This window comes from Peromyscus californicus, unplaced genomic scaffold (genome assembly GCF_007827085.1).
Source record: "Peromyscus californicus insignis strain IS unplaced genomic scaffold, ASM782708v3 Scaffold_2__1_contigs__length_46816999, whole genome shotgun sequence".
NCBI classification, from domain to species: Eukaryota; Metazoa; Chordata; class Mammalia; order Rodentia; family Cricetidae; genus Peromyscus; species Peromyscus californicus.
The window spans coordinates 42,258,926-42,281,408 of NW_026294540.1; the positions used below are offsets into that span (position 1 = coordinate 42,258,926).

The 22,483-nt window shown below is 48.0% G+C and overlaps 1 protein-coding gene across 1 annotated transcript; it reads left to right on the plus strand.

The window, feature by feature from the left end:
* Positions 1-3,245: 3,245 nt before the first annotated feature.
* Medag (mesenteric estrogen dependent adipogenesis) lies at positions 3,246-21,487 on the plus strand. Its single transcript, XM_052754573.1, has 5 exons — positions 3,246-4,163; positions 13,887-13,996; positions 17,468-17,580; positions 17,750-18,035; positions 20,177-21,487. The coding sequence occupies exons 1-5, from the start codon at positions 3,886-3,888 to the stop codon at positions 20,299-20,301; spliced, it is 912 nt and encodes a 303-aa protein (XP_052610533.1). The 5' UTR covers positions 3,246-3,885; the 3' UTR covers positions 20,302-21,487.
* Positions 21,488-22,483: the final 996 nt, after the last annotated feature.

Here is a 22,483-nt window from a genome sequence, read left to right on the forward strand (position 1 = left end):
CTCTCTCTCTCTCTCTCTCTCTCTCTCTCTCTCTCTCTCTCTCTCTCTCTCTCGTGTGTGTGTGTTCCTGTGGATATGTACACGCGTACATGAGGGTTGGGAGCACAAGTGTGCACCTGTGTGCGTATGTGGAGGTCCAAGGTCAGTGCTGGGTGACTTTCTCGATCACACTCCACCTCATTTTTTTTTTTTTTTTTGGTTTTTCGAGACAGGGTTTCTCTGTGTCATTTTGGTGCCTGTCCTGGAATTCACTCTGTAGACTAGGCTGGCCTCGAACTCACAGAGATCCACCTGGCTCTGCCTCCCGAGTGCTGGGATTAAAGGCGTGCGCCACCACCGCCCGGCCCTCTCATTTTTATGAGACAGAGTCTCTCCTCAAACTCAGAGCTCATCAATTCAGCCAGGTTGGCTAGCCAATGAGTTCCACGTGTCTACTTGTCTTCCCCCCAATTCTAGTGTTAGTGTCACAGACACGTACCCCTGTGCCGGGCCCAGCTTCTATGTGGGTGTTGGGGATCTGAACTCAGATCCTCAATCTTGTGTGGCAGGCACTTTGCTAAGCATCTCATTAGCCCCAAGTCCTTGTGTTCTGGCAGCTAGTTCTAGGAGTGACAATAATGGTGGTGGTAACTGGTCTGTGAGAGCTTGGTGGATCTGAGTTAAGGCTCAGTATCACTCAAGGTTGTCTCGAGGAACAGAACTGATAGAATGGATCTCTACTACACAGGGGACGTATTAGATTGGCCTATACAATATGGTTGGAGTAGTGCAAAAATGGCTGACCCCTCTCCCCCAGTTGTTGCCTTAAAGCAGTGAGCCTCAGCAGCCCCAATCTGGTGCCAGAGACCTAGAGGATCCCTGGTGAGCTGTTGGCCTTCAGTCTGTGTTGGAAACCTGAAGAGCATGGTTCTTTATGGAAGGAATCAGCAGCAGCAGCAGCCCAGAGTAGATGCATTGACCAGCAAGAGTGAAAGCTAAGTGAGGAAAAGAGGCAAAGCCTTCTTTCTTCCACGTCCTTTCATCTGGGTGGCTATCAGAAGCACTGCCCATGTTTGGGGTGGGTTTTCCCATATTGATTAAGATGATCAAACAATCCCTAACAGACACACACCCACAGGCCAGCCTGATGTAGACAATCCATCAAGACTCGCTCTAGGTGATTGGACATTGTGTGAAGTTGACCATCACAGTTGCTGAACAGGACCATTTAAAGCTCTGAAGCTGAAAGGCTTCCCCTGTGCTTTGATGATGTAACTATCACCCCAGTAGGGGCATATGAGGATGGCAAGATCTTCAGACGGTCTCCTCTTAAGTACAAGCCTAACCGTGTGCATGCATGTGCGTGCACACACACATGTCCACTCTTCTATAAGCAGGGTTTTCAATGTAACACCAATGCTGTATTGTGAACCTAGTTGTAAACAATTCAAATGCATACGTATAGTTATGGGGTTTGCTTCCCCAGTATCAACGACTCAAACCATTAGAATTCACTGCTGATGAGAGAAAGAAAAAAAAGGTAGCGTTCCTTTGGAAAACAGTGACATCCTGTCATAGTTAATTTTTGTCAACTTGACATAAACCCAGACATACCTGGAAAGAGGGTACTATTAGTGTAGTATTAATGCAACTCCACATAGTTAAAAGGGAGGTTTATTTTGTGGGGTAACTTACAAGTGAAGAGATAGGTTACAGGGTCTGGGAAAGATGTAGCGCAGTCCAGCGGTGTTCTCTGGAGAACTCTGCTCGGTCTACCTCTAGCGTCCAGGATCCAGGAACCAAGAGGGCTGGTACATCTGGATCTTAGGTCTTAAGGGCTCCTGTCTCAGCCCCACCTTGTAGGCATGATGGTTACCGAAGCCTCAATGGGGGTTAGAACTTCCAGATCAAAGCTGGAATGGCTACCCACTACAGGGTACCTCAGCTGAGAAATTGCCTCCATCAGATTGGCTTGTGGGTACATCTCTGAGGGCATTTTCTTGATTCTTAATTGGTGTAGGAGGACCCAGCCCACCATGGGCAGCGCTATTTCCTAGGCAGGTGGGCCTGGGCTGTATAAGAAAGTCTGGGGGAAGGCCAGTAAGCAGTGTTTCTCCATGGTCTCTGCTTCAGTTCCTGCCTTAGGCTTTGTCTTCCCTTGATAATGGACTGGACTGTAATTTGTAAGCCAAAGAAGCCCTTTCCCCCCCATATTGGTTTTGGTCAGTGTTTTATCATGGCAACAGAAAACAGACTTGAACGTACATGTATCCAGAGCCTCGCATAGCCTCCTGTCACTTACCCCAATAATTCCGTTTCTGAAAGGTAGCGTGCCGAAAAGGATCAAAGTGTAAAGATGTGTTATTGTTTGTAGTAAGGGAAAAACAAAGTGATTTTAGTGTTTCAGGAAAGAAAAGTCCAGACAAACAAGAGTCCACTCCCTTGATGGAAAATGGCATAGTGGTTCGAAACACAGTTTGCAAAGTCAAAGCCATTTGAAACGCAGCATGCATTTACTGTTAAACAAGGAAAAGTTCCCAGCACCCACATGGCACCTGTAACTCCAGTTCCAGGGGATCTGACTGATGTGTTCTTCTGGACTCTGCATGTATGTAGTCATGTAGTGAGCATACATATATGCAAGCAAACATTCATACGCAAAAACAAAAATAACAAAATCTTCAAAAAATAAAGAATAAATAAAATATAGCGAAACAGTTTTTGTTGGATTCAACTAAACCCAGGCACCAGGGAGGTACTCAGAGACAAACTGAATAGGTTCTGGATTCGACTTCAAGTCCTCCCTTCCGGACTCAGCGCTGCCTGGACTCAGCGCTGCCTGGGGTCTCCTGCACGCTCCTGCAGGTTTATCTAGAGAAGACCTTCACTCGGTCGGTGGAACTCGCTTAGTTACACTATGGAAAACTTGCTTGCTCCTCTGTTAGACTACAAGTTGGATGGTGGCAGGGGTTGTGGTTATTTGCCTATCTTCATTTAATTAAATTTAAAGGGATAATGGTCCTTTCATCCTCGAGAAACTTGTAAGCACGTAGCGAGAGCACCCAAGTATCTATAAACTATAAACTGATGATCAGATTCTGGTATTGGGGAGCTCAGCCCACAGGGGAGGCCTGCTGGGGTCTTCTGACTTGGATCCAAGCACATAGCTATCAAGGGTCCCCGGGAGGCTCAGGAATAAGAGGGTCGAGAAATGGGGTGCACAGGGGACGCAGAAAGGCCTTGTGGGAAAGTGGCCGGCTGCTCGGGGAAGGATGCTGGGTGGGTGGGAACCCGCTCCAGGAAGAGCTGAGAGAACAAGCCAAATCATCTAGGTGGAGGTGGAGGAAGCTGGAGACTTCTGACTGGGCATGGGATGGGGGATGTAGATGCCGATGGAGCTCCCAGCCTGAGCTCCGAAAGCCCCTGGGCCCCAGGTGGAGAGTTGGTCGGTAACCCTGTGTAGTCCTCTGGGAGCAGTGGTACCTGAGGGATGGATGGGCACTGCATCAGGCCTGGGCATCTGTCGTGCTGCACCGGGCAGTGCGCACCAGGCAGGGAGGGCCCCACGCGGGGGCTGAGTGTCTGACCCCAGTGGGATGACTAAGTTCGTCTTGGCTGTGAGCAGGCGAGGTGGGAGTGCGCCAAGTTATGAAACGCTGATTGCTCCGCTGGAGTGGAGCATCTGGGGTCCTGCCTGGGGGCCGGAGGGGCGTGCCCGGTGCCTGATAAAAGGGGCTGCCCAGCGCGGGGACCGCTTTCTCCGTGCCTTGCCTGCAGCACTCCTCCAGGGTGAGCAGCCTTCAGGGTGACAGGAGGGCTCCCGAGCTAGTCCGCGGACAGACAGGCTTAATCCTCCCCCACTTGGCGACCTTCGCGGTAGGAAGGGGACCGAGCCACAGCCTGGTTATGGCCGCCGCGGCGTGCGAACCTGTGGCTAGACCCAGCCTGACCTCCATATCGTCCGGGGAGCTCCGCAGCCTGTGGACGTGCGACTGCGAGCTGGCCCTGCTGCCCCTGTCGCAGCTGCTCCGCCTACAACCTGGGGCCTTCCAGCTGCGTGGTGAGCAGCTCGTGGTGCCCGGGCCAGGGGAACCCGCAGATGCGCGAGGGGGCTTCAACGTCTTCGGGGACGGCCTAGTGAGCTTCGACGGGCAGCTCTACCGCCTCAGCAGCTACATCAAGAGGTGGGTGGCCACGTTGTGCGCCCTAACCTGTAGCTCTGCCCCTGCAAATCTTCTACCTGGCTGCGGTCCCCTTTCTAGGAGACCTGGCCATCCTACCTGCCATCCATCCGCTTGAACCCCCCCTCCCCCGCTTTTTTTTTTTTTTTTTTTTTTTTTTTTTTTTTTTTAGCAGCTAAGAAGGGCGTCTTGCTGACAGTGTAGGGAGGACGGGGGTGGGAGCACACTCAGCCCCACTCAACACGCCAGCTGGTGGCTGCTTTTTCCATTATGCCATTAACTGGGTCACATGAGCTCAGTGCGCAGGCACACCCTTCGGGGGAGGACTAGAATGCAGATCCCCAACCTAGCTTTAGTCCTGAGCACTAATAACTATTCAGCAGAAGCATGCAGAAAGGTCATTTTCTTGGGGGTAGTTGCTCTCTTGATGTTTCTTAAACCAATCAGTCATAGTGGAGAAGAAAGCAAAGCAACCAGAAGCCCAATCCAGAGCCGTTGTCGGCTTGACAGCTAGGGCAGAAATAAATGCAAAGTGTGTCTTCCTGGTTTGCTGAAGAGTGGACTGCGAGACCCCAGCCTTCATCCAATGCTTCTCCGAACTGCGGTGGCCAAAGGGACTCAAACACTGCTTGGTAGACTTGAAGGAGTCAAGGATGCCGAAGCAGGCTTTGATCTCAGTGGCATAAGGGAGGGCTGTCCATGCTGGATCCCACTTGGCTGGGTCACCCTGGAGGAAGACCCTTATACATGTTTAGTAGGGTGCTGAGTGTCCCAGAAGTGGGTCAGGAGTCTGAGCAATGCAACAGGCCAGATGTGAAGATATAATGCATTTGCCACCAGGAAGGGTTGATGTGTACTCTGTGGAAAGGGTGGAGGAGCCCAAGGGCCAAGCAAAGGAGAGACATTGACAGTCCATTCTTCCCACTGCACATAGGACCCTCAGGAATGCATGGGTTTTGAATGCTTGAGAAAACATCCCCTACCAAGAATTTCTCTTTGGTAGGTAAATAAAAATACCAATTTGTAAGAGGAAGTGGGAAGAGCTAAGTTAGAAAGCAGGTTTAGACTGGGGAGATGGCTCAGTGGCTAAAGTGAGGGGACTTGAGTTCGAATTCGCACCATCCATGTGAAAATGTCCGTGTGCCTGGAACGCCAGCGCTAGGGGCATGAAGACAGGACTGAGGCTTGCTGGCCTCCACCCTGTCCCTAAACTGACAAGCTCCAGAATCAGTAAGAGAACCCATTCAAAACTGATAAGGTGGACATGTATGCATTGGTGCACTTGCATACTCTCATACACACACACACACACACACACACACACACACACACACACACATGCATATACGCATGCACAAAAAACCAATTACAATATTCCCAATGAACTGAAGCCAAGGTAAGGTGTTTGACAGAATCAGCTCCCCCAATCTTAGTATAGGATACTGGAAGTTTTAGAATAGACTTGAGGCTTGTCATTAATGTTTTTCTTTGAACAGCTTTATAAAAGTAAATAAAAACTAGTTGTGGTTCCTGGGCAAGTGAAAGTGTAGTCACAATGATTGGGTGACACAGAGCAGGGTGCAAGTGCAATTTTATACACACTGGCTTCTCCTCACATGTACAATTGTGTGAAGGATTTCACACCCTGGAGATACGAGGGCTCCACCGAGAAAGACTTAAACAGTGGGGTTAGCAAAGTGTCTTCTTGTAGGGGGCATGCCATGGTAGGATCTTGTCTAACTGTGTGGGCAGCCTGAGGAGGGCTGGGAGGGAACCGAGTCTGATGGAGGACTGGGCTCTGTGCAGCAGCCGGGAGGTGGAAACATTCTGAACTTAGCCTAATCAAGAGTCTCCTGCTCTGATGGACAAGATGGATCCAGTTGGCGCTGACTCTGGAGATAGCATTACGTGTGGCACAGGTCTGACCTGGCTGTTTCCAGAGTCTTGGAATTTGATGAAAAGAAATGATTGCAAAGTAGCAAGGAAGCTTTATTTTTCTACGAGAATTTTTTAAACTATTTTTAAATTATGTGTAGGTGTATTGGAATGCGTGTGTGTATGTGAGTACAGATGCCAGTGAAGACCAGAGGCATCAGATCCCCTGGAGCTGGAGTCACAGAGGCTTGTGATGAGCCATCTCCCCAGCCCCAGGGAAACTTTCTTCAAAGCAAAGCAATCATACAAATTAGTCACGAATATGCTGCTAAGAGTGGCAGTGGACCACTTGAATGAAGGTATCCGAGCCCCATGTTACCCAAGGCTTCTTTATATGGTGGGAAGGAAGGAGGAGCTGACTTCTTTTCCTTTTTAAAAATCATTTTTTTTTTTTTTTTTTGGTTTTTCGAGACAGGGTTTCTCTGTGCAGCTTTGCGCCTTTCCTGGGACTCACTTGGTAGCCCAGGCTGGCCTCGAACTCACAGAGATCCGCCTGGCTCTGCCTCCCGAGTGCTGGGATTAAAGGCGTGCGCCACCACCGCCCGGCCTAAAAATCATTTTTATTGTATGAACGTCTTGCCTGCTTGTATGTATGTTTGTCATGTGTGTGTGTGTGGGGTCCCCGTGGAGACCAGAAGAGAACAGAGGAGCTGCTTTCTCAGGGACGTAGTTTGGGTGGCTCTCTGTGTTGATTGACAGGTTGGATTATGCAAGCTGTTGCTCACTGCACACACCCCTTTCCATGTTGCATCTGATTTTCATCATCCGCACTGTTGATGATGCATAAGCATGAGGTAGTAACTCGAAGATTCTCCCTCATAGGTCATCAGAGGGCACAGTTGACCTTATTGTGAATGTGCCCAAAACTAGCTCAAGCCAGATTGCCCCCCCCAACTGGTCTGACTAGTGTATAATTAACTAGAATTTAAGTTTGATGGTTGTTAAATGGGGGAGAAAGTTATTCCCCTGTTCCCAGTGGAGGGCTGCAGCTCGATGCAAGTGGGTATTCTAGATTGCTAACAGGTTGCTAGGTGCATTGTTGTATGTGTGTGGGGTGTGTGTGTGTGTGTGTGTGTGTAGTTTGCAAGTAAGGGTCCCAAGTGGCTGAGTGCAGTATTCGAAGAGCGTGTGTGCACAGCCTAGCCCAAACCAAGTGGATTCAGGACAGAGGGCACCAATTTTGACTGTCCCTGACATGGCGCTCCAGTTGGATTTCCTCAAAGCTGGGCAACTGGTGTAGGCAAGTGGCCAAGTGGCCTGGTTTCACCGTGTCTGGCATCTGCAGAATCTACGTGTCCACAGAACAAACTTCACATTTGTCATAGCAAGTGGAGGCCTAGAGGTGATGGGCTCCAGCAAAATTTTTTTTTCAGCCACTACATTCCTGCCTTAGGTGTGGATGGCTTCTAACCAAGAAGAGCTGCCAAGGTGGTTAAGGACTGGGAAAGGCAGGGGCAGGTTCTTAAGCACTTTGGACCCCTGGGCCTTTGAGAACTGGGCAGAGACCTTCCCAGAAATGTAGATGCAGTCCCAGTGTCCCTGGCTGACTCAGATGCTCCAAGATGTGTGGGTAAGGATCCTGCTCTACTAATTAACTAGGTTTTTATCCCCCATGATGAGCATTCTGGGTGCAGAATAATTCCACAGTGTAATCAAGAGGCAGGGCCTCAAAGGTGTGTTCTCTTCCTTTCCTGGGGCCCTTTCCCAGAACCCCTCAAAAATGCTAAGAGCCATTGCCCTTGACAGCCAAACGAGCCCCTCACCGAGGGCATCTGTCCTTCCCCAGGTTCCCTTTTCTGATACCTAAACACTTTTCTAATTGGAACACTGGAGGAGCTCAAGCCTTTCCTGGGTGTTTAGTGTTGGCTATAAAGATCATCCAAAAACTGGCTTTAAAAATATCTGTCTTAATTTGTGGAGTTAATGAGCAAATCTTTACCAGCATCATCATTTTTCTTTTAAGTTCAAGATTTCTATCCATGTCATATCTAAAGCCTGCTCAAGATACTACGCTCATGTAATGGTTACCAAGTGACTTGAAAGGCTAACCCACATTGACCAGCACACACACACACACACACACACACACACACACACACACACACACACACACACTCTCGTCTTCCCCCTAGGATGCAGCCTCTTACTGACATGCATTGGCAAGTCTGGCAAACGTGACCTCGCATTCTGACTGTGCCCTGTTCCCCTGGCATGAAAGAGGCTGCTGGGTAATCTAAACAGATAAAAGAAGTGTGCCTGCTAATGTTGGTTGACTTGAGTCTCCAGAAGGGTGCGAAGTGTTTCACAGTTGTCGGCTTGTGGAATCTTACTAAGTGGGGGCTATTGTTGTTGCTTGCTTTTTATGACGGGGAAAATAAGGAATGAACCTGTGGAAGACGCTGGAATCAGCTGAACCATGGTTTCTAAGTAGCGCTGTCAGACTATTGCCTGTGTTTTCAGGAAACTGCCACAGACAAGAAGCGGTTCTGCCTTCCAGTGGCCAGTGGCAGCTTCTCGCACTTCCAGGGGCCCCCAAATAAATAACTGGGTTTCCATCAGCTGTTCACATCGACTATAAATTGGCCTTGTAAAGGAACGAAGGGCAGAGGTTTTTAAGGAAGAAAATATTGAATCTGCCTGGCCCTATCTACAGCTGAGCAGTTGGGAGATAAGCAACCCTGTCAGGGTGCCCGCCCTGTGGGGTAAAATGCTTGGAATCATGGGTAGAGATGAGTAGGTGTGTGCTGTCCAAGCCTCACCTCCATCCCACAGGGAGGAGTGACAGCCGTCTGCCAGCCCTGTGTGGGGCCACAGTTCCCTGTGTCAGCTTTCGGGTCTCTACTCGGCCAGCTTGGGCCCTGTCCTGCGACCCCCTCCTCTCCCTCCTGTCTCAGATGTAGAAACTGACATGTGCAGCACCCTTCTCCAGGACACACGACACTGGTGAAATGATGCCCGTCTGCACACTGAACTGTGAGCAGGGTGAGATCCAGCCTAGAGGAGGTGTATGTGAGTCTGAGTGGCAAGTTCTGCCCCGCATCTGTGGAGGGACCCCGGGACATTTTCTTACTTTTTTAAAAATAAGCTTCCTTGGCTGTTAGATGAGAATAATGACCACCTTATAAAATAAAAATTAAGTGTTAAAATAAAATGGGGATGGAGAGATGGCTTAGTGAAGACAGGCATTTCATTCCCAGCACCCTTGGCAGATGGCTCACAATGGTCTAGGGTATCTGGTGCCCCCTTCTGGCCTCTGTGGGCACTGCACTCACACGCCCAAACCCATCCACAGAAACATGTATACACATAATTAAAAATAAAACCTATTAAAAATAATCATCTCAGTTATTAGAATTAGAATTGATGAAGTCCTGAAGAAATAAATACTGGCACATACTGGACCCTTGTCAGCTGTTAGTTTTTGTGTTATTACTAAGCCTCACATGGGGGCCCCAGAAGCCTCCTTGGAACTGGATTTGATCTGGTCACCCTCTCATGGGAAGCTCGCCTATTTGGCTGATGATGAAAATGAGTTTCAGAAAAGTTAAACAGCCTCAGAGATCTCAGCCCAGGCACTCTGAGGCTTCAGCCACACTGAATCCTTTCCTGGCTTGTTCCCCGGAGCCTCGCTCTGGTTTTAAGCCACACCATCTGCTTCCTAGTCCCAGCACACCTGGTCATTGTTGGATGTCTGCCTGCCTGCTGACACCCAGCCACCCACCCCAGCCTCCCCCTCCAGCCACAGCAGCCCTCTTGCTCGCTGCCTGTGTATGTATGTTTGGCTTGACAGAGCAGTCTCTGACCTGTACCTACCTTGGCTTTCCCCTGAGGTCTCTGTGTGAGAATGATGGGCCAACTTTGAAGTCTAGGTGGTGCGGCGCCCTTTTCCATTGGTGTTTCTCAAACGGTTGGCCACTTAACATGCAGGTTTCCTGGGGTTCTTGATAAAACACAGATTCTGGTTGGATGAAACTGGGCAGAGGCTTGAGTTCTGCATTTGGATGAGGTCTCAGCCATGCTGATGCTATTGGTCCAGGGACCACACCCTGAGCAAGAAGGACTCTGCCTCTGCCATTGCACACTGACTCTCAGATGCACCACGTGGCTCCTGGTGGCAGAGATATTTTCTTTCTCATCTTGGTGTTCACAGGCCCACCTCACAGTGGGTCACAGAGAGCTATGGCTCAGGGCCCCAGTGAGGCTTGTTTCTGGAGTGGAGTTCACACATCACTGAGCTTGGACATGAATTGCATCTTAGTTTGGAACATGGCTCTCTCTGACATCGTCCTGCTCTCTGGCCTTTGCCCTGAGGTCAGTCTTAGAAAGTGGTAGTCTAAAAGTAATTTGGGGACCGTGTAAAATGAAGAAATGATAGTTAAAAGGACCTGTTATCTTAAAGTTGTTTACATTTTACCATCCCCTATGATAACTTTAGCAAATATAATATTCAGTGCACAGAGGTGACATTTGCATTACTAATTCAGAAGTGTTCGTGATTAAACATGGAATAACTAGTCCCTAATGCCATCTAGTAAGACATCTTGAATTAAAAGCAATAACTAAATGCCAGACAGATACTGAAACACCTATGGAACTGAACGATGAGACCCTCTGATCTTGTTTTTTTTGTAATGATTTTTATATTTTAATAAACACCCACATTTACTTATTTCACTGGAATTTTGACACGTTAGACAAAGAGACTGTAACTGGGAACTGGGAATGGAAGAATTAATGAGGTAGAGTAACATCCTTTCACTTAAGTTACTTGTGGTTAACGCGGGTCAAAAACACTAAAACTGAAAGCTCCAAAAAATTAATAAGTGGTGCATTTTAAATTGTGTACCGTTGTGAATTGCATGATGCAATCTTTTGTTCCATTCCTCCCCACCCCAGCGTGCGGCTTATCCCTTTGTCCTGAGTCTGCAGGCTGTGCTTGCGACCCAGCTGCCATCATTTAGACTTCCAGCTTTTTCGCTCCACTGTCTAGGTATTACAGATTGCAGCCCTGTGTCCAGATGTGGTGCCATCCAATGGTTCCAACACCTTCTGCATGGATAAGAAGGGATCTCTGTGGTTCTTCTTTGTGGCCAGGTTAGATATAGGGAATGTATCTCTTTCCTATAAATTATGTTCTCAAAATTCTCCGATGTGCAGTGTTTGCCCACACCTGGGATGAATGGCACTTTAAGTGGCCTCTGGATCACCAAAGGCAGGTCAAGTCTGCTGGCCCTGTTTTTACTGTTCAGTTGTTTCATTCAGCTCACACTATACAGAATGTGATCATGTGTAGTTTAGACATAGACTCTGTATGTGACTTCCTAGATTCTCTTCTCTGCATCCAACCATGGCTCTCTGAGCCCTACGGCGCTGCAGAAGGCCTTCCACAGAATTCTAAGGCGCCCCCTTGTTCTTCCAGCTAAGGATCGTTTCTGACTTGATGTTTTTAATCTTTTTCTTGTGCTGTGGGTTTGTTGGAAGACAATTTGGTGATAGCAGAATTCAGCGATGTCTCCGATCAGACGTCAGTTGACGTTATAGGAAGAAGGACGGGCCAAACTGCTCCTTTGGGGCTCCATTGTACAAGAGCACCAGCTGCTTCCTTCCTCCAGAGCGCAGCCAGCAGATTGCAGACAGAGGCAAAGGAATTGCCTTGGGAAAGGTGGTGAGAGTGTTATCTGGGTGGGTGGGTCACAGGCGCCACACACACACACACACACACACACACACACACACACACACACACGCACACGCACACGCACACACACGTGCATGCACATACACACACACAGAGCGAAACAGAAAGCAGGAAACAGTTCAGAGGCTAGTGAGCTAAGGCTCTCGGTTTAATCACTCTCCGACTCCAGTCTGATAATTCAATATTTCTGGGAAATCAAGCCAGGAGACAAGCCAGCAAAAGCTATCCTTCTCTGCCTCCAGGTGGGCACCCTCCCCTGCACTTCTGACCCATGCCTGCATCCTGTCTGTGGGAGTTGTAAGCATGGGAGGGACTCAGGGCTAGTGAGTGGCCGTGCCCCTTGTAGCAGCGAGCTGCTTCCCAAGGCTGTGGTGTTCCGGTCAAGCCCTGAAGGACCGACTGCCTTTCAGACAAGAAACACCTGGAGCTGTCTGAGCACAGCTGGACGGCTGAGTCTGTCCAGTGTAGCAACAGGCAGCCCCCGCTGTTGGCTCAGCTGGCCCATTCACTCCAGGCAGATGCTTCATCTGGATCAATTCAGAACCAACCCAAGCTTAAGAAGGACCATGGCTGAGGCATCATTCACCTGCTGGCTGCCATTCCGCCTGCCTGCACCCACACAGACTCTGAGCTTGGGACAGCTAGGAAAGGAACCATCCCCTCTGTCCTAGTTACTGCTGTGCTGTGAAGAGACTCCATGACCAAGGCAACCCTCGTAAAAGAAAGTATTTAACTGAGGCTTGCTTACAGTTTCAGAGGGTTAGTCCATCATGGCAGGAAGCAGATAGGCATGGCATCGGAGCAGTAGCTGAGAGCTTTACATCCTGATGTGAGGGAGAGAGGAGAGACCAGGCCTGACGTGGGCTTTTGAAACCTGTCCCCAGTGACACACCTCTTCCAACAAGACCACACAATTCCTAGTTCTCAGACATTCAAGTGTATGATTCTAAGGGGGCCGTTCTCATTCAGACTACCACACCCCCAAAATAAGCCAATTTGCATTTGGATGTTTTTGTTACCTACATAGAGCCATAGAAAGGCTGTTTGGAAAAACTGGAGGGTAGTGAGGGAAAGCTAACTCACAGGATGAGTCAGGACTCCGGGAGACCTTTCTAGAGGAGAATAACAAAATTTAATGAGGATATGGGCAGAAATCCATTAACAGTTTGATTTTTGTAATTACATGAGCCGACAATGGAGGAAATGTGAATTAGTAATAGTTTGTAAGAAAAATGATTAATGGTATGATCCACGCAGGAAGGTGTGCTAATCTTGGGATTAGAGGGGTGTGGGGGGTGGGGCAGGAGATAGAAAATTCCAGACCTATTAGGCAGGATGAATCCACTGGAGAAGACTCAGTGACTTCTACTTCTTCAGTTTTATTCTTTTGTTTTGTGTTGTGTTTATGGTTAAGGGGAAGGTTTTTATTGTAGATATGAGAGAGAGAATAGCCAGAGGCATCTAGAAGGGTCCAGAGCAGGGAGAGAAAGTAGTAGATGAAAGACAGCTGGCAGAGTGAACCTGGCCATAAGAGAAGAAGGAGTAGAACAGAGAAGAGAGAGGGGGACACACACACACACACACACACACACACACACACACACACACACGAGAGAGAGAGAGAGAGAGAGAGAGAGAGAGAGAGAGAGAGAGAGAGAGAGAGAGAGGGAGGGAGGGAGGGAGGGAGGGAGGGAGGGAGGGAGAGAGAGAGAGAGAGAGAGAGAGAGAGAGGGAGAGAGAGAGAGGAAGACAGGGGGGAGGGGGTTGGTTCATTATTCAGTGGAACTTAGGACTCCAACAGCTTCAGATGACCTCTTTGCCCACATGATGTATGACATTTGGTCTCCTCTGGCTTCTCTGAAAGCAACACATTGATGCCAAACCACTCCAATGACCACAGAACCCTCAGCCACTCAGCAATGACCCGAAGGTGATTTCCTTATGTGTATAAAATGTGGTGACCTCTATTAGACACATTTTAGGAAACATCCCTCAAAGGCCACAGCTGAGGTAGGTGCATGTCGAGTCAGTACATCCTGCTCCTCACATGGGAGTGGATGTTACATCTGCAGTTATTTCTGCTTTTTCCATAGATATGTGGAACTGACCACCTACTCTGATTATAAAGACTACAGGGAAACGATATTGAGCAAGCCCATGCTGTTCTTTATTAATGTGCAAACCAAGAAGGACATCTCAAAAGGTACGTAGATCAGTAATCTTCATTTGGTTCTGCCTTGCTAGGTGGTGGGCTAAGGTAGGAAAGAGGCCGGAAGAAGGGAGGGTAGATGTCAGCTATGCCGAGGACAGCAGCAAGCAAACTGCTCTGTGCAGCCATTTGGAAAACTGCACACACTGACTCAGTGAACTTCTGATGATGGAAACCCGTCTTTGACTATCACTTCCTGTTCAGGCAGGAAGTGACCTGACACGAAACCTTCAGAGGTCTTTCTAGACAGGAAATGATCTGACATTCTGGGCCTTCTAGAGTTGTAGGAATGGTTGAAGTGGTGAAACTCTCATGTATCACATATTGTGTCTGAGGCATGCTTTATCATCACTAGCTGACCCAACAACCTAGGGGACCTGTCATCCAAATGGGGCTGTTTTTGAACATAAAAGTAGGTATAGTTGATAACTCTTATTTTGAAAAGATTTAAAATTCTTATTTTTCAGTTTATTTTATGTAGATGGGTGTTTGGTCTTCACACATATTTATGAATCACTTGCATTCCTGATATACCCTTAGAGGCCAGAGAGGGCATTAGATGTCCTGGAAATGGAGTTACAGATGGTTGTGAGGCCCCATGTGGGTAATAAAATGTAGGTCCTCTGAAAAAACAACCAATGTTCTTAACCTCTGAGCCATCTCTCCAGCCCTTAAATTTTATTTTAAATTATGTGTATGTCCAGTGTGGTATATGCCCATGAGTACAGTATCTTCGGGGACCAGGCAAGGGCATTGGAGTCCCCGGAACTGGAGTTACAGATGGTTGTCACTCACTTGATGTGTGTGCTGGAAACTGAATCCAGGTTCTGTGCAAGAGCAGTTCATGCTTTTAGCTCCCGACTCATCTCTCTGTCCCCACAGTTAATAATTTTTCTAGGCTAGAGGTATAAAGTTCTACTGTGGTAGGATGCAGAGTAATCCTCCTTTTTTTGTTTTGAAGGTAGTTGTAGGTGCTTAAAGTTTTGTGTTCCTAGGTGTTAGAGTTGCATGTTTAAACACTTCTCTTTATGGTTTTCAGGTTAAGTGGTAACAACCCTGTAACTCAAATTCCAATATGAACGTTTCTCCATTTTTCCTCTCTCCTTCTGCTCAGTGATAATGCTGGAGAGTCACCAGCATAACACTCTGTGATAAGAGGAAAGTTCTAGAACTTGAGTCTAAATAGCATTCTTTATTTACTTGTTTTTGTTTTTCGAGACAGAGCTTCTCTGTGTAGCTCTGGCTGTCCTGGAACTTACTCTGTAGACCAGGCTGGCCTTGAACTCAGAGATCCACCTACCTCTGCTTCCCAAGTGCTGGGATTAAAGGCGTGCACCACCTGGCCTATATAGTATTCCTAAAGAGAGTTCAGGGTAATAACTAGTGATGGGCTCATTTCAGACAGACCCCCTCAAGCCTCCTCTCTCAGTTAGTTATTGGAGCACTCTCCGTTCTTCATTCTCAACTCAAAGTCAGAATGTTCTGCTTGCAGGAGAGGCCAGAGCACAGCCAGCGGCGACCAGCCACATCCTAGTACCACGTGTGCTCTGGCTTGGTGATGTGCAGGAAGCTGGCCAGGTTTCCAGGATTGTAACTGACAGATATACAAGTACAGCCCCCTGACTTGTTCCCCTGGGGGGATCTACAGAAAGAATGAGAACTCTTAGTTTAGCATTTTAATCGAAGTTCTAAGAATGGCGCAAGAAGGAATCTGTAAGAGATTCATGGATAGGGCATAACTGTATGATAACGTCTACGGGAGGAGGTATGGGACCCCAACAGCTAGCCAACTGTGAGAAAAGCTAGCATGCAAAAAAGTTATATAATATAAAAAACAAAAGATGGCTTATCTTACACAATGATGACTGTAACTAAGGGAACATGTCAGCCCTGCTGCTATTCTAGACTACATTTTATGCAAATTAGGAGTTACCATGTCCTCAAGACCAGCACTGCCGTCTTCTAGAAGTCTGTCATAGTAAACATGCAGATTGACAGATCTGTAAATGTGTAGTGTGCAACCTGCCCTGCTGTGGGATAGGCTCAACCTGGGTGTTTAATGAGCCTTTCAAAGGTCTTGGTTGATTTACATGAAATTCAATTCCAGGCTCCAACTAGCCTGCTTGCTTTATTTTATCTCTCATCTCAAGTAGCCTATAAGGTGGTTTCTATCTAAAATTCCTTTTAAAAATTCAGAAGAAGGGAAAACATGGGCAGAAAAACTGAAAATGAGTAAGAGTGGTATAAAATGCATTCAGGGCTGGAGAGATGGCTCAGCAGTTAGGAGCACTGGCTGCTCTTCCAGAGGACCCAGGTTCAATTCCCAGCACCCAGGTGGAGTTATGGCCAGCTATAACTCCAGTTCTAGGCATGTGACAGCCTCTATTGGCACCAGGCATGCAAGTGGCACATAAATATACATGCAGGCAAAACACCACACACAAAATTAGAATAAATAAATCTTCAAAAAATGCATTCCTTAAAAATGTAAACCCACGCCTTCGGCCCGCAGCGTTTGCCTCTGAGATGTCTCAAAGGCAACAGAATATTCTCAAAATCACATAGTAGCTGGTCCGTGCATTTAAACAGGGACTGGCGTGCCTGTCTTGCCTCGCTTGATAAAGTAATTTGGGCTTGGTTCCGGGGTCTGGAAAAGAGATTAGCAGTTAATAAGATTCCAATTTTTAAAAAATGAGGAAACGGGGAAGACTCCCTTTGTTTCTCCTGTGTGTGTTGGGGAAGACTCGGGGCAGACGCCACCTCCAGTGCCTTGGGGATTGGAACTGCAGCCTGGAGCAACAGAGAGGGCATAAGCAGGAGTTTTCAACCTTCAGAATGCTGCAACCCTTCAATACAATTCTGTATGGTGTGGTGACCCCCAATCATAAAACTACAGTTGCTACTTCATAACTATAATTTTGCTACTGTTATGAATCATGATGTAACTATTTGATATGCAGAATATCTGATACGTGACCCCTGAGGGGTTGTGACCCACAGGTTGAGAACTACTGGCTTACAGGTTTAGGGAGTCTAAAAACCATCCTGGATACCACAATGTAGAGGCAGGAACCTATTGGAGCAAGCTCTCCTCTGAGTTCTGTGTGCATACCTTCAAGTGCACACACAAACACAATCAATAAACGAATGTAAAAAAAAAAATTGCAGTAAGAACCTTTTCCACACTGGAGACACGCTGTGGAGGGGAAGTTCTTACGCATGGAGCTTTTGACTTCCAAGGTGATTCCCAGACTTGCTTTCACAGTAACCCAGAGCACCTTTCAAAGGGACAAAGTTTTGGGGAACATTGTTAGAAATCTCGCAGGACGTCTGAGGAAGCAGGCAGGAAAGAAAGTAGCTGTATGAAATCTTCCAAAGCGGCTCCGGGCATGCCTTTGCGGATCAGAAGAAGTGCGTTCCTGTCGCATAGACACTTTTTCTGACTGCTGCTTGCTTGACTTCTAGAAAGGACCTATGCGTTTCTTGTGAACACAAGGCACCCCAAGATAAGAAGACAGATAGAGCAGGGAATGGACATGGTCATTTCCTCGGTGATTGGAGAAAGCTACAGACTTCAGGTGAGCTGGGCTTTCAGCAGGAGGGCTACCTCCTTGCAAAGGGACTGCTTCCCTCCTGATGGACCGCCCTCTCGGTGAGCAAGGCTGCAGACATTCGGGTTGCGGTTGATTCTGTAACGTCCACGATGGCTTCGCGCTCCGTGCCATTGAATTCTTTTCTCTCTTTCAGTTTGATTTCCAGGAAGTGGTGAAGGATTTTTTCCCTCCAGGAACTAAAGTGCTCAATGGAGAGAATTTGAGCTTCGCCTATGAGTTCAAGGCAGACGCCCTGTTTGATTTCCTTTACTGGTTTGGACTCAGCAATTCCACCGTAAAAGTGCACGGAAAGGTTCTGAACTTGACAAGCATGAACCCAGAAAAGAAAGAAACAATTAAGTTATTTCTGGAAAAAATGAGCGAACCTCTAATCCGAAGGAGCAGTTTCTCTGACCGGAAATTTAGTGTCACATCTAGAGGTACGTGGCACACTCTCAGGGTGTGGGAACGGTGGCTAGCTCAAAAGGGGGAGAGTAGGGGTGTGAGCCAAGTGGCCACTCACTGAAATGTCTCTAGACCGAAGAGAACAATGATACCGTGGCACATGCCTCTAGTTCCAGCACGCGGGAGGTAGAGGCAGGTGGGTCTCTGAGTTTAATGCCAGTGGGTCTATATAGCAAGTTCCAGATCAGCAGAGGCTACATAGTGAGTCCAAAAACAACGAATACCTGCAACTTGGGGAGGAAGGAATGAGGTGTTTGTTAGCCTAAAAGAGAAAAGGGGGCACAATGGTGTGTATTCCAGTTGATTGTGAGGGTGAGGCAGGGGGAGGACTTGAGTCTAGGAGTTTGAGGCTAGCCTAGGCAACATGGGCGGAGGGGAGGGGAAATCCTGTTTCAGACAAAAAGAAAAGAACAAAAAAAAGAAAAAGGAAGAAAGATATTGTGCATTTTCTGACATATCAATTATATGATGCAGCAAATGCCGAATGCTAATTTAAATGAAAAATTATTAATTCAAGTATGTATGCTCACTTCAGCACACAGGGTTAAACTATCTTGGGAGAGTGCTCCCTCCCCTTGTCATCTGTGTGTGCTCCGGAAAACAGAGCCGTCAGCCAGCTCGCACGTCTCAGTGGCTGTGGTCTCTGTCTTCACGGTGTGTTCGGAACGGTTCTCAGACACTACAAGAATAACTCCTGGGAAGGTTTCATTTAACAACCTAACATGACATATGGCGGGCTTTGGTTTTGAAAGGCACGTGCATGGCTCAGGCAGATGGCTTCTTCCTCTGTGAGCTGCTCTCTGAGGGATAGCGAGTCTGGGCCCCAGAGCACTTCCAGAATCAGGGCTCTGGTGGCCGGTTGCTGCAACCTCCGGCCCAGGGCCCGCAGTGCTCCGCCACACAGATGTCAGCGGGCTAGATTAACTGTATTTAATGGCAGTTCTTTCTTCCTTTGTGTGCAGCAAGAGTCCTTACTCAGAGGCTTTTTATCCTGGAAATTGTGGGTCTCTCTCCCTCTTTCCTCTCTCCCCCTCCCTCCTGCTCTCGGCCTCCTCCATCAATGCCCCCTCCCCTCTTGCTCTTGTTTTTCTTTCTCTCCATCTCTGTTTCTCCATCTCTGTCTCTGTCTCACTCCCCACACTGCCCTCACCCCCACCTTGCATTGTCTTAGCTTTATCTCTCTCCCTTACATCACAATCCAAAGCTTTGGGGGTGGTCTCCCCTTGCCCTGGCTGTGCGTATTCGCCTGGTCCTCCGTCTCACCCACCGCGTCCCCAGCATCCTGGACGGCATTCCTGACTCACCCTCTGTCCTGTTACCAGCTTAGGGTTTCCCCTAGGGCCCATGTGGTATGAAAGTGTCACCCTTCCTAGAAAGGCCGTCCCCCCCCCCCCCCCAGCCAGGTCTAGGGCCTCCTCAGCTCCTGAGCCCTGGAGAGGATGGCCCCTGGGAGTTGGCACTTCTATGGCACACCTGCTGTGCCGGCACGTTGCCGAGCCTGGCACCGGGCCCTCCGACTGACTGGCCGCCCACCGAGGCTGCCAATCTGTTCTGTCCACACCAGAGGCTGCCCTCTAGCTGGGAATGTAACCCAGTCCTAGAGCGCTTGCCCGGCATGAGGGAAGGAAGCCCTGCAAGGTGAATAAACCAACCAACAGCCAGAACCTGACCCCTGACCTCTGACCTCTGTCTAAGCATCTGTTTCCCCGCGACTGCTGTTCACCTCGGATCTCCAGCCCACAGGAAAGCAAGCAGCGGTCATAGCAATGTGTCAATCAATGTTTTTTTTTTTTTTTTCCTTTGTGATGGAGTCTCACTATGTAGCCCTGGCTAGCGTGAAACTTGCTGTGTAGACCAGGCTGGCCATGAACTCACAGAGATCCACCAGCCTCTGCCTCCTGAGTGCTGGGATTAAAGGCACATGCCATCACACCCAGCCAACAGAAATAGCACTGATAAGCAAAAATCAGCACATTTCTATTTAAGGTTTTGAGTGACCCTGTGGAAGCCAGGATTCTCTATTAATTGCTGAAATGGGTGTTTTGGATGAGCTTTAAAGGTACTTTTTCTTTCTGTGGTGATGTGATAATGAACGCCTTATTTACTGTGTTTTTAGGTTCAATAGACGATGTTTTTAACTGCAACCTGTCACCCAGATCATCGGTCACAGAGCCGCTTTTGGCAGAATTATCATTCCCGAGTGTTCTGGAATCTGAAGAGACATCCAGCCACTTTATCTGATTGGTCTGAACGCTCTGGCTGTCGTCCTTTGACTGGAGGCCTGTGGCAGACAGCAGGTTGAAGGGGTGAGAGGAGGGAGGAGGCGGGCACTCCCATCCCTTTGCCAAGCCCTGGTCCTCCAAGGTTCTCTAGAGGGCCCTTTTTTTCCATGTCCCTGGGCCTGGTGCCCTGGCTGGTCCAGGGCAGCTGCCTTCCGTCAGGGTTTTGATTATGGGATGGAAGGGCTTTGTCCCTATGGTACAGGGTACCATTGACATTGAACACTTCTCTGAAGAACCTGAGAAATTCTCAGGAATTCCTGAACGTTGCTTAACACCCTGGCACTCTGGAGACTTCTCTGGCAACTTCTGTGGCAGGCATCTGACTGGGATGTTAACCCTGGTGCTCCGTGGATTACGGAATGGTCCTCTGCTTGGGACACACCTTTAGGCTCACTGACCCAGCAAGCCTGGGGTTAAGCGCTTCTCTGCAAATGTGTTAGGCAAAGCCTGTACCGTATTTCACTGGGAAACAAGTATGGTTTTTATCCCACCCATGGGAAACCTTGAGGACATTCAAGCTACTGGCTGCTGAAGGGTCTGCAGGATGCCAGGATGAACCTGCCTGGGATGCAAAGCCGCCACGTGGTGCGACCATCAACCAGCGACATGACCTGTCCTTCGCCCTGCAGGCACACCATACAAGTGGGCATTGGAAGGGCACTTTTAGCAGTCTTTAACACGAGAAGAAAAGCCCAAGGAAAGCAGGCCACTGCCGAAGGACATCAGACATCAGCATATGTTCCACCTCACGGCTCCAACAGGATTCACTGAAAGGAAAAAAGTATCCAGTCTACATGTAAATGCTTATTCGAGTAGCCAGGGGTGGTGCACACCTGTAATCCCAGCACTTGGAAGCTGGAGGCAGTGGATCAGGACTTCGAGATCATCCCAGCTACATAGGGAGTTTGAGGCCAACCTGGGCTCTTAATGCAGACGATTCTGTCTCATAAAAACAAAGTTCTGCATTTGTGGATTCCTGCAAATAGTCATAAGAAGGCAGATTTATGGGCCTTGTGTATCATTTTTTCTATCCTTTAATAACATATTCCCATGCTACATATTTTGATAATACTACTGATGGGCTGACATTTGTATCTGAAGTGTTATCTAGTGCATATGCACAATTAAAACTTCTTAGCACTCAACCTGTAATTGATTAAATCTGTGGCCAAAAAGGTATGGATGGCACCTGGAGGTCCATTGAATCCGGTGGGTTTTCTTTGTAGTGCGCTAAATTATGTCAGCACAAGCATGGCTTTCAAAGCCACTTCCTCAACAAGACACTTAAGAGCAAGGAGTATTTGGAGAAAGAAAATGAAGTTTGTATGGAGAAAAGAGGAGCTAAGTGCTCTTTCATCACAGGAGGATAAACCCATTATTAAATTCAGTAAAAAGAAAAATAGTAAAGAATTCAAACCAGCTCTCCGCCAGTGGAAATAAACCAGTAGTGCATAGCAAGAGTTAAACTCTTCCCCAAGGAAATAAAATCTCCATTCATAAGACTGACAATTTTCTTTTGAAACTGAATTAAGAAAATAGCCTGTGGCACCCCGAGGAATGGACTGGAGATCTGGGGTGTTAATTTCATCATTAAGATTTCTTAGTTGATGCTGAAGTCACTCACTCAGTTATCACCCCCCAGAGTTTTACTAGCTGCCTGTCCAAAAGAGCACAATGACAGTGTATTTTATTGGCAAATACTTCAAAGAAGTAAGATTGGCAAATCTATAACTTGGTGATAGCTCTTCCTGCCTGAAGGAGGCTGCAAGCTGGGCACATGTGGCCTGATGTGGGCAACCTGTTCCCACCAAGGCTCATGCTGATCCTCAGGGTCATCTCTTCTTGAATTTTTATCAGCATGTGTTGATTACACATAACAATGCATTTTGTCATAATTTTATATATGTCCATAATACGTTTTGATCACGCTCACACACCTCTACCCTGCTCTTCTGTTCATTTCCTCCCCAGCTCCCGATCTTTCATGGCTATTTTCTGGAAATTTCTATCTGAGGACAGTGATTATTCTAGGGCTCCTTAGCTGCCACAGCCTCAGGAAGGTTCAAAGCCTGTGACAGTCCCTCAATTCCACGTCACCCTGTCGGTCCTTCGGGCACCGGCCAGGCCAAAGGTAGGCCTGA